This window comes from Gopherus flavomarginatus, chromosome 1 (genome assembly GCF_025201925.1).
Source record: "Gopherus flavomarginatus isolate rGopFla2 chromosome 1, rGopFla2.mat.asm, whole genome shotgun sequence".
Classification (NCBI taxonomy): Eukaryota; Metazoa; Chordata; order Testudines; family Testudinidae; genus Gopherus; species Gopherus flavomarginatus.
In genome coordinates this window covers 347,055,867-347,069,950 of record NC_066617.1, presented here as the reverse complement: position 1 = coordinate 347,069,950, position 14,084 = coordinate 347,055,867, and the positions used below count along the sequence as shown (strand labels likewise).

Sequence of the window (14,084 nt, the reverse complement as noted above, 5' to 3'; positions counted from 1 at the left end):
ATGCAGGAGAATAGACTCCACAGTAAGCGAAATAAAAGCCTTTAGGGAAAGAACTGTATTTACCGCTCCTGTAATGGCTACTTTTCAAAGCACCTCTTCCCCCCCGTCCCCCCCCTGCTCCCCCCCGACCCCTGTCCCTTGTATTTTGTATTTAGACCATGTCAAGCCAAACTTTCAAACCGCCTGTCTAAACTGCTCCTACAAAATTGGAGTGTTTATTTGTTGCGTGGGGAAAAATAAACTGCCGCTTCTTAATTTAAAAACAACAACTGTAGTTTGTGGGGCCATCTTGATGATGAAAAGATTCCTCTTCAACTGATAGCTTAATAAGCCAGCTTTTAATTTAAAGCAGTTGTTAACGGCCAGTTTTTAAGCCCTCTGAGATAAGACTTTGAAATGGAAGGTGAATCCAGATTTACTTTTATACATACGTCTCAACCTTTTCCTTTATTGAGCTTTGGGAGTAGACGGTAACAGCTTAGATTTCTAAACTCTTATCAGTTAAGTTTGTTGTGTTAGAAACATTTCCAATTTTCTTTAGTTCCATTTCCAATTTTCTTCAGTTCTTTAGTTCAGACACCTACAGGTTTGTCTGGTCAAGGCCTTTTAAATAAAGGGTTGTTCATGATAAACTCATAAGGCCAAATCCTTCCCCTCGTCCTCTGACCATTTCATCTGCCAGGCACCACTCCTGCATGTAAAGCAGCTGAAGAGAGTCCCTATGTGGTATGCAAGTGGCTTAGCCAGCTCTGCGCCCATCCTCTGAGTGCTGGGCAGTGGAACAGCCTCTTTAGAGCCATTGTCCCCTAGCATGAATTGGAGCAGGCCCATTCAAACTTACAGCGAGTCCAAATCTGGCCAATCTCAGGATCAGAAGCTGTGAGTGGTGGGGCATAAGGTCTTATGGAAGTTGGCCGTAGCTGAAAATTCAGCCCATGCCCTTGTCCCAGATATTTTACCTAGATTTCCAAAGCCAGCGAAGTGGGGAAAAAATGAATGTCAAGGAGTGGGGAAATGTCCAGGAGTGTGTTAGCTTTAATATTTTATTGGACTTTTGTGCAAACTCAAGTGCAGATGAAAGTAAAAAACGAAAGTACCTTCTAGAGCCAAGCAATGCACAGACAGAGACAAACACATTTCAGTGAGTGTATCTGGTGGCTAGAGTGAGCTGGGGATCACTGCCTCCTGCGCACCCCCCACCTCTTTTACTGATTAGGGGAAACTGTTTCCCTTTCGCAGTTGCACAACATCCCATTGCCAACTACGCCATTTGTAAACATGCGGAAATGTTTAGTTATTTGTAGTCATTCTGCGGTTGGCTCTAGTCCCTGGAAGCTGCTCCGGTTCCATCTTCTCCTGTTATCTAGCTGTAGCTACTAGTAGAGGCAGGTAGGCTGGCATTTCTTTCTTGTTTCCAACAGTCTTGTGTTCTTCTTCTAATGATAGGCCTGTTGGCCCAAGGAGGTGGAGCCAGCAACCTGTGACTTGCCAGCTCTCTGGCATGTGCTGCACAGACCATGGTTTGAGACCCTGTAGAGCAGGTGATCTGGAGTCAGCGCTCTTGGTTTCTATACTCAACTCTGCCATGGTTTGCATTTTGACCTTTGGCATCCCAGTTAACTATTCTTCCTCAGTTTACACAGGTGTAAAATAGATATAATGGGCCAGATATATGGACCAGCTACAGCCTGGGTAGATGCCAGCTTCCGCCAGTGTAAATTGACACAAAGAGTCCTCTTAGCAGAATGTCTGCTGCATGGAATGCTGTGGAAGTATACAGTGTCTATACGTTACGTAGGGGATAAACACTGGAACAGAGCTGTCCCGAAATGGAGCTGGTGAGGGTAAATACTGCTTAGAGAATGTGATAAAGCATATTGAGTCACAGTGCAGAGGCTATTCAAAATAAAACTGCAAAGCATACAATAAGGACCTGCAGAAACCACCAAACTTATTTTCACCAGTAACCTAATCTAGATCTGAACACTGGTCTCTAGGGCTAAAAGAGTAAGTGCACCATCCTCATTCTGCCAACTGTATGTTTCATCCCTGATGCTACATCAGTTAAGGCCTGAAGGCTGTTTTCCTTTCATTGTGCTACACTAGAGCTGAAAGCTGAGACATCTCTATTACAGGTGCCCACTTTGTATGACTTTTAAGGGAAGAAGTAGTTATGGCAGCAGTTAAATCAGAGGCTGGGTTGTCATTTGTATCACCATGCTCCAGATGAGATGGTAGCTTGTCCTCACAGCAAAAAGATTGTGCCTCTGAAGGACAGCATTTAGTAAGAAATAAAAGTAAAACAATTACAAAGCTTTTAAAAGTGTGTGGATCCAATGAATGTGTTAGCACATCAAGGGAAATATTTCCCAAATCTGTCAGGCATTTTAAAGTTCCTCATGGTCCTCACTCAGAACCTTTGGATAAACAGCTAATCAGGGAAGCCAATCTTTGTGCTCTGGATTTGAGGGACCAAGAACTTCACCTTCCCCACAATGCTGCCAAGCTTCAACTTCAGGAAAACTCAAGCATAGGTTTCCACTTGTCAATATTTATGTACGTGCACTGGCCCTCCCCACAATTTTCAGTGGATTGTATGTTCACAACCCCTCCTATGTAGGGAAGTGCAAACTCTGATTTACGGATGGAGAACTGAGGCATAGGGTGGATCAAGTGACTTCCGCAATAGCATACGAGGAGTCTGAGGCAGGAATTAAACCCAGGTCTCTTGAATTCTAGTCCAGTTTCCTCTCTACACTAGACTCTCTTTCCTAACCAGCACCTCCATTCCTCTGCCACCAGCCCGACAAGGAGCATGAGGAACAGTAATAATCACCACCACCATCAATAAATCCCCAGCTGCCTCTAGAGGAAGAGGGAGGAAACTAGACTCAGGTGTGACCTTTACGTTGTGGTGATGATGTTGTTTAAATTAAAGGCTCAGACACCACAGTGATGAGCTCAGTACAAATATGAGGGAAGTTAAGAAAGTAGAAGCTCTCAGACTGTTCTCTCATTTTCTGAGTGGAAGCTGGAGTGCAGTGAAGTAAACTCCACAGGTCATAACTGACCCCTGGTTAATCAGGATTCCACTGTTTGTTGATAGAGGGGAGTGACCTTGTGACATGAGGAAAAACAACAAAAATACTGCTCCTTCGTGAAAGCTACAGGGATGCAGAAACCTGCCGCCCGGCTAATGTAAACACCATTAAACCTATTTGTTTGTATTAGCACCTAGCATCCCCTGCTGAGATTGGAGCTCCATTGTCCTAAACACAGGGAATGTACAGTGCAAGACAGTCCTTGCCCCAAAAGCTTCCAGTCTAAATAGACAAGATATTCACATGATGGGAGCAGGGCTGATGCAAGGATGTTTCAGGCCCTAGGAGAAACTTCCACCTTGCGCCCCCCGCCCACATCCCCACCCTGAGGCGTCCCCCCCCCCACGGCAGCTGCCCTCCTCTGCCCTGAGGTGCCCCTCTTGCGGCAGCTCCCCACCCTCCACCCTGAGGCACCCCCCCCACCCCAGCTCACCCCTGCTGTGCGCACGAGCACCGCGAGCACGCCATGGCCGCTTCATTTCTCCCGCCTCCCAGGCTTGAGGCGCCTAAGCTGATTGGCTGCGCAAGCCTGGGAGGCGGGAGAAGTGAAGCAGCCATAGCGTGCTCGGGGAGGAGGCGGGGCAGGGGTGAGCTGGGGCGGGGAGTTCCCCTTCATGCTGTCCCCCCCTTACTTACTGCAGGTGGCCCTCCCCGCGCTACCCTGCCCCATCTCCCTCAGCCTAAATGCCGGCAGCGACCAGGGCGGCCAAAGATCCGGCCGCCGCGGTCGCTGCCGAAGAAAATGCCCCCCCCCCCCCCCCCCAAAAAAATCCCAGCACCCTAGGCGACCGCCTAGGTTGCCTAAATGGTTGCACCAGCCCTAGATGGGAGAGGAAACAGGCACAGAAAGATGAAGTGACTTGCCCAAAGTCACTTGAGAGAGCTGGGAATAGATGCCAGGTGTCCCAGCCCAGTGCCTTATCCCTTAGATTACACCGTCACGCTCTCTCTCCTTTAGTGTGAAACTTATTTATGTTGTTACCGCTGTGTCTGTGTGTTGTTGTGAATGGTTGCTACAATATACCACAGTATTCGTGTAAAGTATCAGACCAGTTTTAAGGACACACATTAAGGAAGTGTTGTAAAACCAATATTTTAAGCAGTTTGGTTTTTGCTTTTACCCTCACAGATCATGGATGGCAAATTGTGGTTCCAGTTGGACTGTGGAAGTGGCCCGGGAATCCTGGGAATTTCTGGCAGGACTGTTAATGATGGGAACTGGCACTCGGTCTTCCTGGAGCTCAATCGGAATTTCACAAGTTTGTCACTTGATGACAGTTACGTGGAGCGGCGCAAAGCTCCCCTCTACTTCCAGACTCTGAATACAGATAGCTCTGTCTACTTTGGAGCCCTGGTGCAAGTGGATAATGTCCGAAGCCTGACTGACAAGAGGACAACCCAGGTCTTGAGTGGTTTTCAGGGCTGCTTGGATTCTGTTATCCTGAATGACAATGAACTGCCGCTCCAAAACAAGCGCAGCAGCTTTGCAGAAGTGGTTGGCCTGACTGAATTAAAGCTTGGCTGCGTTCTGTACCCGGATGCATGTGAGAGGAATCCTTGCCAGAACGGAGGGAGCTGTACTAGTTTGCCATCTGGTGGTAAATGTCTTTAATTACATTTTACTTTTTTTGCAGGGGAGGCAATGTCTGTGTGTCTCATTCAGTCTATTGCAGTGCTGTATCTGCGTTGGTCCCAGGATGTTGAGAGACAAGGTGGGTGAGGTAATATCTTTTAGTAGGTCAACTTCTGTTGGTGAGAGAGACAAGCTGTCACACAGAGCTGAAGAAGAGCTCGAAAGCTTGTCTCTTTCACCAACAGAAATTGGTCCCATAAAAGATTTTACCTTATCCACCTTGTCTCTCATTCAGTCTATGTCACAAGTCTTTCAATGCAGAAACACGTTGGGAAAGTCTCATAAACTCTATAAAAGCTTTGAAGGTTTGGCAAAGTCTATAAAAGCTGCCAGCTTCATAAACAACAACTAAATGGCACTCACCCATTCTCACTGTATTAGTATTCAAGGAGGAGATTTGTAAAAGCAGCAAAGAATCCTGTGGCACCTTATAGACTAACAGAGGTTTTGGAGCATGAGCTTTCGTGGGTGAATACCCACTTCCTCAGATGCATGTAATGGAAATATCCAGGGGCAGGTATATATATGTGTGCTAGCAAGCAAGCTAGAGATAACGAGGTCAGTTCAATCAGGGAGGATGAGGCCCTGTTCTAGCAGTTGAGGTGTGAAAACCAAGAGAGGAGAAACTGGTTCTGTAATTGGCAAGCCATTCACAGTCTTTGTTCAATCCTGAGCTGATGGTGTCAAATTTGCAGATGAACTGAAGCTCAGCAGTTTCTCTTTGAAGTCTGGTCCTGAAGTTTTTTTGCTGCAGGATGGCCACCTTAAGGTCTGCTATAGTGTGGCCAGGGAGGTTGAAGTGCTCTCCTACAGGTTTTTGTATATTGCCATTCCTAATGTCTGATTTGTGTCCATTTATCCTTTTCCGTAGAGACTGTCCAGTTTGGCCGATGTACATAGCAGAGGGGCATTGCTGGCATATGATGGCGTATATTACATTGGTGGATGTGCAGGTGAATGAACCAGTGATGGTGTGGCTGATCTGGTTAGGTCCTGTGATGGTGTCGCTGGTGTAGATATGTGGGCAGAGTTGGCATCGAGGTTTGTTGCATGGATTGGTTCCTGAGCAAGAGTTATTATGGTGTGGTGTGCAGTTGCTGGTGTGGTGTGCAGTTGCTGGTTCTCACCAGCAACTGCACACCACACCATAATAACTCTTGCTCAGGAACCAATCCATGCAACAAACCTCGATGCCAACTCTGCCCACATATCTACACCAGCGACACCATCACAGGACCTAACCAGATCAGCCACACCATCACTGGTTCATTCACCTGCACATCCACCAATGTAATATACGCCATCATATGCCAGCAATGCCCCTCTGCTATGTACATCGGCCAAACTGGACAGTCTCTACGGAAAAGGATAAATGGACACAAATCAGACATTAGGAATGGCAATATACAAAAACCTGTAGGAGAGCACTTCAACCTCCCTGGCCACACTATAGCAGACCTTAAGGTGGCCATCCTGCAGCAAAAAAACTTCAGGACCAGACTTCAAAGAGAAACTGCTGAGCTTCAGTTCATCTGCAAATTTGACACCATCAGCTCAGGATTGAACAAAGACTGTGAATGGCTTGCCAATTACAGAACCAGTTTCTCCTCTCTTGGTTTTCACACCTCAACTGCTAGAACAGGGCCTCATCCTCCCTGATTGAACTGACCTCGTTATCTCTAGCTTGCTTGCTAGCACACATATATATACCTGCCCCTGGATATTTCCATTACATGCATCTGAGGAAGTGGGTATTCACCCACGAAAGCTCATGCTCCAAAACCTCTGTTAGTCTATAAGGTGCCACAGGATTCTTTGCTGCTTTTACAGATCCAGACTAACACGGCTACCCTCTGATAAAGGAGGAGATTGTATTTTACTAGGTGTTACTATAATCCTATTTATGTAGATACCAATAGCATAACAATTACTGAGGTGCTCAGCTGAGGCTTTCAAAATCCATTTACAGCAACAGAGGTTCCAAACAAAAATGGTGGTACCTAATATCCATCACAGATTGCACAGTACGGTTGTACTTCTCTATATAAGCTGGCACAGATTGTTACTTAGACTTCCACAACGCCGTCATCCATTTTTGAGTACATATCTATGTATTAAATTGTGAGTCTGTAGTGTTATAAAACTGCAGACAAAGCCCATGGGCATTAGAGTCCCGGGGGAACTGAACTCTTCTGGGTCTTGGTAATGGGGCAACGCCATTACGTCATTGTTTTGACTCACACCTGTATTGGAGGTGACTGTACCTGTCTTGGCAGCTTGTGTGAAGTGAGTTTCGTAGCAAATTCCCAGTGAGCAGGTGCCCAAATCATAAAAAACACTGGTATGATTGGGCTGTCCTGTCAGTGAGAGTGTTGAATGGGTGTGGAGACAAATTTACCTCCTCATTGCTAAGGCTGGGCCCTCCCGGTCAGAGTTCGCAGCGCATAAATGAGGAAGCTTTTTTCTGCCATGCACAATTCAGTGCTTTGTTTTCCATATCTGTCAGGTTAGGTTGGCACCTCTATGCACGCATCTTCTGTGGACTTACAAAATCCCAGGACCTACTCATCAGCCGCCTCCTGGCACTAGTTCTCAGATATTGTGGGCCCTTTTTTCAGTCCTTCATATGTTCACACATCTAGGTAGGGTTCCTCTATGCAGCATCCACTGACTCCTTGGACTCCTCCTTGGATATGTGGCTGTTGCCTGGCATTCTCTGCTTGGTGGCCCCTTCTGGAGCCCTGGTTTTGACTCTGTGACCTGCACTTCTATCCCTGCTTTCTTCATTTTTTTGTCCCCTGTAATCTATTGATTTCAGGGCTCAGTGGCCCCTCCCTCACTTGAAGGGGTAATGCCTTTCCTTGGCTTTGTGGGCTCCGATTCCAGTTATTAAGCAGTCTGGCACCTTTTCCAAGCACCTGTTAGTAATAATGTTACTTAGCATCTATTTCTTGTTTCTCAGTAACAGCCTTACGCAGACATTAAATAGTTCAACTGGAGTGAAATTCACTTTTAAAAATGGAAGAAAATCTGCAGGAAACTTGCACACTCCGGAGTCCTTCCCTCTGTAAAAGCAAGCTTATTCTTCAGCAGGGCTGCCCAGAGGGCAGGCCAAGTGGGGCAATTTGCCCCAGGCCCCCAGGGCCCCCATGATAGTTTTTCGGGGCTGCTGGAGCAGGGTCCTTCACTCGCTCCGGGGGCCCCGGAAAAGTCTCGCGGGGCCTGGGCCACCGGAGCTTCTTCTGCTCCGGGTCTCGGCCCTGTTCTTCAGCAGTATTGCAAGAAAACACAGAAGCTGGATTTTCGCTTTCACGTGGAGGAGGTTATAGGCACTTTCCCTAGTGCTCTTGTACAGAAAGCAGCCATGACTGGTCTGTCTGTGCTCCCTGAGCATAGGAGAGGGGCTCGATGAATGGCCTCCAGCCATTGCTCGTGCAAGATACCTTCTTCACAGCTCCGCTAGTGAGAGGTTTAATTTGGCCCACAGAACCCTGCTGCCATCCCAGTATTTACCTCAGTGCTTCCTACTTTGCTTTGGTTCACAACAAGTAAGATCAAGGATGAGTCAGGGAAGCTGTAGACATATGGTCAATGGAAGAAAGCGCAAAGATAGTTAAAAGAAATGAACCCACAGCACGTGCATTAACAAAGAATCTCAGTATTAACACCAAGCATGGCAATGGGATTTCGATGTGCAGCACGAAGACAAATGTTGCAGCTCATGTGTTTGTGTAAGGTCTTTACCTGCGAATGTAAGGAAAGAAAATAAGCAGCGTGCAAAAAAGGGGGAAAGGAAATAATTCTGAGTGAAAAAGAGGCAGCGGCTTTTGAGAAACTGCTGAACAAGATTATTGAAATCCTGGGAAGTAAAGATGAAACGCTAACTCAGTTTCCATATATAATATATTAGGTCAAGTATTCAGCAAGTTAGCAAGATGGGGAGAGTAGAAACTGCGTCTTTTATTGATTTAACTTGAATCTATTTATTGTATTGTCTAGCAATTGCATGGTGAGTATATTGAGACCTTTCTAACAAATCACTTCATGGTAATTCTTTTTCCCAACACCATATGTATTGCCAATTTACAGGAGGGCAGTGTGGCGGATGCATGCAGCTCCAAATGTCGAGTCCATTTTATTATTAGAGTAACATAAATGGTTCAAGTCAAGATAATTTACTTCTGGAATCCAGGCACTGAAGTTATTTAGACTTGCATGCGTTATTGCCTCAATGAGGAGGAAAGTGCCCAGAGGGGATATTTCAGCTGTCTCTAGTTAAGAAATCTGTTTGCTCTTTTTACTATTTCAGCAATATATGTAAATAAAAGGTTGTTATAGTTCCATAATTTCAAAGCAGTGGGCCCTAACTATACATGAGTGGCTCTATAAACCAGCCCGCTATGACAAGTTATGGCCATTTTTTTCCACCAGGCAAAACAATCCTGTTAGTGTGAGCCATCCTCAGTATATAAAAAAAGCATATAATTACATTGGGTTGAAAGGAGATCCCTGCACCGTGTCAAATGCTAGTTATATAACCACAAATCGTAGCATGCTTTTAAGGATGGCAGAACTTTGCGCTTGCTGACAGAGATGGTAGCACCCGCAGTGGATTTAAAATAAAATATACAAACCTTCATTTTTATCTTAGGAAAGGAGATGGCAGCTTTTCTTTGGGGGGAAAGTGCACACACGTATTTTGGTACCAAAGGTGCCCAATTCTGGTCCAGTTAAGTCAAGGACTATCGAGATAACACAGCAGCACCTACAGCCCAGTGCTTTACATAGCATCTTACTTCACAGGGTCGTTGAAGTCACTGGAGCAAGGTGCTACTAACTATGAATAAGGGTGTTGGAATCTGTCCCAAAGTGAGCAGTGTTCAGCATAAAAGCAGAATTTAGTTTGATAAATTTTGAATTTGAATTTTCCAGAGTAGTCTGCCTACAATTGTAAATTCTCTTTTCCTATAATAATCCTACTAGAATTTGCCATGAAATTAAGAAAAAACAAAGAGAGCTCAGAGTTATAGCTACGACGAAACACTGTGACGTCAAAGAGTCATTGGCAATGTACCATTAGTCATGCCTAATTTACATATAATTTGCATAAAAATGTAAAATAAATGCAGACACCCGTAATGCCACCCCTGAGGTGATGCCTTCCTTTCTCAGTACAAATGGCTGGTTATTTCTGTACATCAGCAATAAAACCTACATTTGATCAACTTTGGTTTCCTCTTGCCATTACAGCTTTAGAGGCATTTTAGGACTAGCTACAATGAATCTCAGGCCATTCTTTGGGCACTCCTAGAGAAAGAGAGATGACATGTCTGAAAGGGAAAAAGACTACTCCCAATAGATCAAAGTGTATTGCTAAGACATACAGAGGGGCTGAAACCAGAGGCCTTCTGCAAGGAGTTCTCCAAAATTAAAGTATGGAGGACCCTAAAGGTAGAACTGTACAATGTGAGCAGCTCAGAAGCTGAAGACCACATGCTGTTCATGTAGGGCACTTCTACCAATACGGAGAACTGCTTCTGATTGACCTGTGTGGGCATTCTGCTCGTGAATGGAGGATAACCAGATGGTCCATAGGATGATGCCAACTAGGAAAGGGCTAGATATGCAAAAGAATCTAGAACCTGAACATAAGGTGCCAGGAGCCAAAGCAATGGCTCACACAGGAGTATGATCAGCTAAATGGATCATGGCAAGGAAGAAGGATGGTTTATGAGTAAAGTGCTGAACTGGGACTCAGGAGACCTAGGTTAAATTCCTGGCTTTGCTGCAGACTTGGTGCCTGCCGTCTCAGCAAGCCATGTAGGGAATATCTACACTAAATTGGGAGTGTGCCTCCCAGCCCGGGTAGACAGACACACAGTAGCTTTGCTCAAGCAAGCATGGGGAAAGTAGCAGAATGGACACTGTGGCACGAATAGGGTAGCTACCTGAATACAGACTTAGGGGGTGTGGGTAGGCTTGTACTGGAATGGTTAGCCTATGCCGCCTACCATGCTGCAGTGTCCACACTGCTATTTTTAGTGCACTATCTTGAGCAAAGCTAGCGTGTGCTAGGCTGGGAAGCTCACTCCCAGCTCCAGTGTAGACATACTGGATTAATTTCCCAAAACCTCAGTTTCCCAACTGTTTAAATAAGTGTGAGTAATAACACTTCCCAGGGACATTGTGAGGGCAAATTCCGTTAATGTTTCAGAGAGAATGTGGTGATGCTGGCTTATACTCCAAAAAACCATATCAAAAGAACACTATGAAGGTTGCAAAGCCAAGCACTCAAAAAGATTGCCCGTGCAACCTCAGTTTGGTCCCCTTGTGTGTGTGCATTATAGTAAGTCTTTAAATGTGTGATCACATACTATATTTTCTGCAGGACTCCTGCCTCATGCAGTGCACACTTAATTAACATCTATTCATTATTTTGTTTTCTCTTTGTTCATTGTGGCTGCATGCCTTATTTATTGTACACTATTTGTTCAAGTCCTGTTCTAAATACAGAATTACTAATTTCCTCATTGTTTTTCTGTGGCATACATCACATTTAGCAGACAAAGGTAAATGAAGATCCAGTGCCTGGAAGTCAAGGCAAGACAAATTCAGATTCGAAATAAAATGTTAATTTTTAACAATGAGAGTAACTTATCACTGGCACAACTTAACAAGGATCATGGTAGATTCTCCATTACTGGCAATTTTTAAATCAATATTGTATGTTTTTCTAGTTCAGACAGGAATTAATTCAAGGAAGTTCTCTGACCTGTGTTATACAGGAGGTCAGACCAGATGAACCAGAGGTCCCTTCTGGCCTTATCTATGAATCTATAGTAGCTGTGTTCTCTACAAACATTAATTTATTTTCACAAAACCCCCGAGAGGTGAAGAAGTGGGATTGTCCCCATTTTACAAATGAGGAAGTGAGGCACAGAGAGATTAAGGTCAAAAGTTTCCACTAATTCTGAGTGCCTAATTTGAAGCACCCAGGACCTGATTTGTCAAAGCACTTAGCATCGTATATCACTTTTTATGTTCAAAGCACAGCTGCCACACAGCTCCACATTTCCACAGTTTAGACCCTAGGGTCTCAAGTCAGGCACCCAGAAAATGAGGAATACACATTAAAAGGACTACCTGTAAAAAGTTTCTGTAAGTGCTTTGCTTAGAATTGCACAGGAACTCCATGGCAAAGGCAGTCTAGTTTTCCCTGGCATCATTCAGCTGCCCTAACCGTGAAACCTGCCTTTCTCTTCCTGCAGTCCCCTGCCTCATAACTACACATTACTTCCAGCTCCTGCATCAAAAAAGGCAGGGATCCTGCACACGACAGTCTTCTCTACTACACAATTCTGATTCATTCCCAAAGCAGGGGCATCCTGTGTACTGAATGAAGCAGGGATCCTGTGGGGAAAAATTCATCTAATTAAAGATTCTATCATAAAACATATGAGCAAGAAGGCTGAATTAAAAGGAAAGCATCATCCTGGCCTTTCCTAACTTTTGAATGCTTGACTTTGCAACCTTAATGTTCTTTTAAGCGAGGATTGGGGAGAAGGAGTGTGATTTCCTAGAATTTTTTTTTTTAAAGCCAGATTCTCATCAGCAAGCTTGGAACCCTTAGATCTATCACACAAACCTCTGCCACGTGGGCTAATAGAGTAGCTGATGGTGGATGACAACCTATCACTGCTGTATGGACTGGCAGTAAAGGAGGTTGGGAGACTTTTCCAGTGGGTTTCACAGCTGTTTTCTGACAGGGGAGATGCAGTGAGACTCAGGACTCTTTGGTCCATGCTCTGGAGAGGAATGTTGTCTCGTTGACACAGATTCTTCTACCCATTTCCCCCAAGCTTGAACCCTTCTGTCCCATCCCCTCCAACCTGTCCCTGACCTAGTCCTGATTCTTCCCCACATCCTGTCCCAGTTCCCCACTCCCAACTCCTCATCCAGAATGTCTCTCCCCTCCCCCCAGTGTCTGTCAGTTCCAATCTCTCTCTCTGAGCTATGCCCCAACCTCCTTTTCTAGCGCCTTACCTCAATGTCCCCCCCTCTGCCTCCTTGTCCCAGTCTCTTCACTCAGCCAGTCCCAGTTTTCCCACTGTAGCTCCTTGTCCGATCTGTCTCCATTCCCCCCACTGGTTCCTAGTTCCATTCTCCTAATCCAGCCAGACTCAGTTTCCTCTCCCCGCTCCCCAGCTGCTCATTCAATCTCAACATTGCCATTCTTGGGCAACTGACTCCCAGTTCTCCCATCGCCCCCTTTCCCTCACCAGTTCCCGGGCTCCCCACCTCCTAACTCCTAGTCTCCTTGCTCAGCCAGTCCCAGATTTCCCTTTCATCCGGTTCCCAATTCCAGCCTCTCCAGCCAACCAATCCCAGCCTCTTCCCCCGACCTGTGGATGCACTATGTCAGCTGAATGTTTCCCCAAACAATCAGCCCAAGGCATGGAAAATTTCAGCCCAAACGGTTGGAGATTGATAAAAAAATATAAGCCACTGAAAACAGGGTCTTAAAATGGGAAGTGTTGGAACCTTAATAATAAGTAATGCTATCAGACCCACCTATAATAAACGGCAATCTATCTGCTCCTGTAACAAGATGAACAAAGGCAGGCAAACAGCAGTGGCATACACAGCGTTACTGTAACCAAATGTACTAATAGTACAAGCATGAATATTGGACCAACTTTTGCATCAGTCACAGAAACAAACCTTAGATTACAAACCTTGTAATTAGAAGTACAGTTACTTCATTTTAATTTGATCAGTGCTGTACATCTGGCCTTGATTGAATTGTCTGAACAGGCAGTTTTACCCAAGTCTGAGTGAAAAACAAAATCATGTTGGGTTGAGTCTCGGGAGTTGGTTTGAACCAGTATGTGGTGACATTATGTACCAGCAGCCCTCTTTCAGCCCTTCAGTTTCTGCAGAATTCAAACTTTCAATTAAAGGATAAAAAAATCGCACCCTTACCGCTTTAAAGAAAATCTTTCGAACATGAGCTGACAGAAGCTGACTTACCATCTGTACGGATAGACACTAGCTCCCAGAAAGATGCAGCTGCCCCATTATTAACTAGTGAGACACTAACTCTGAATCCTAATGACAACATCATAAAGATCAATGTTAGCTATTTTAGTATGTATCATTTTAACAGCGGCATCTAGCTTCTCTGGGATCATGGGTGAAGTATGAGTAGAGAACAACACTCCTTTCCTCTTCCTCCTCCTCATTCTATGAGCTCTTGCTTTTTACATAAATACCATTTAAATCCCAAGTGGGGGAAAAATACACTTTGTAACATTTATATGGTACTTTTAAATTTTGATGCATTTTACAGC

General features: G+C 45.0%; 1 protein-coding gene across 8 annotated transcripts in view; it reads left to right on the top strand.

Moving 5' to 3' along the window:
• FAT3 (FAT atypical cadherin 3) overlaps positions 1-14,084 on the top strand; it is a 607,093-nt gene that overhangs the window by 569,411 nt on the left and 23,598 nt on the right. For 7 of the 8 annotated variants that reach the window (XM_050940215.1, XM_050940199.1, XM_050940207.1 and 4 more), the window contains one exon: positions 4,231-4,699. The exons of the other annotated variant lie outside the window; for it this stretch is intronic. In XM_050940215.1, coding sequence (XP_050796172.1) covers positions 4,231-4,699 — 469 coding nt within the window. The remainder of the gene's footprint in view (positions 1-4,230; positions 4,700-14,084) is intronic. 8 annotated transcript variants of the gene reach the window in all.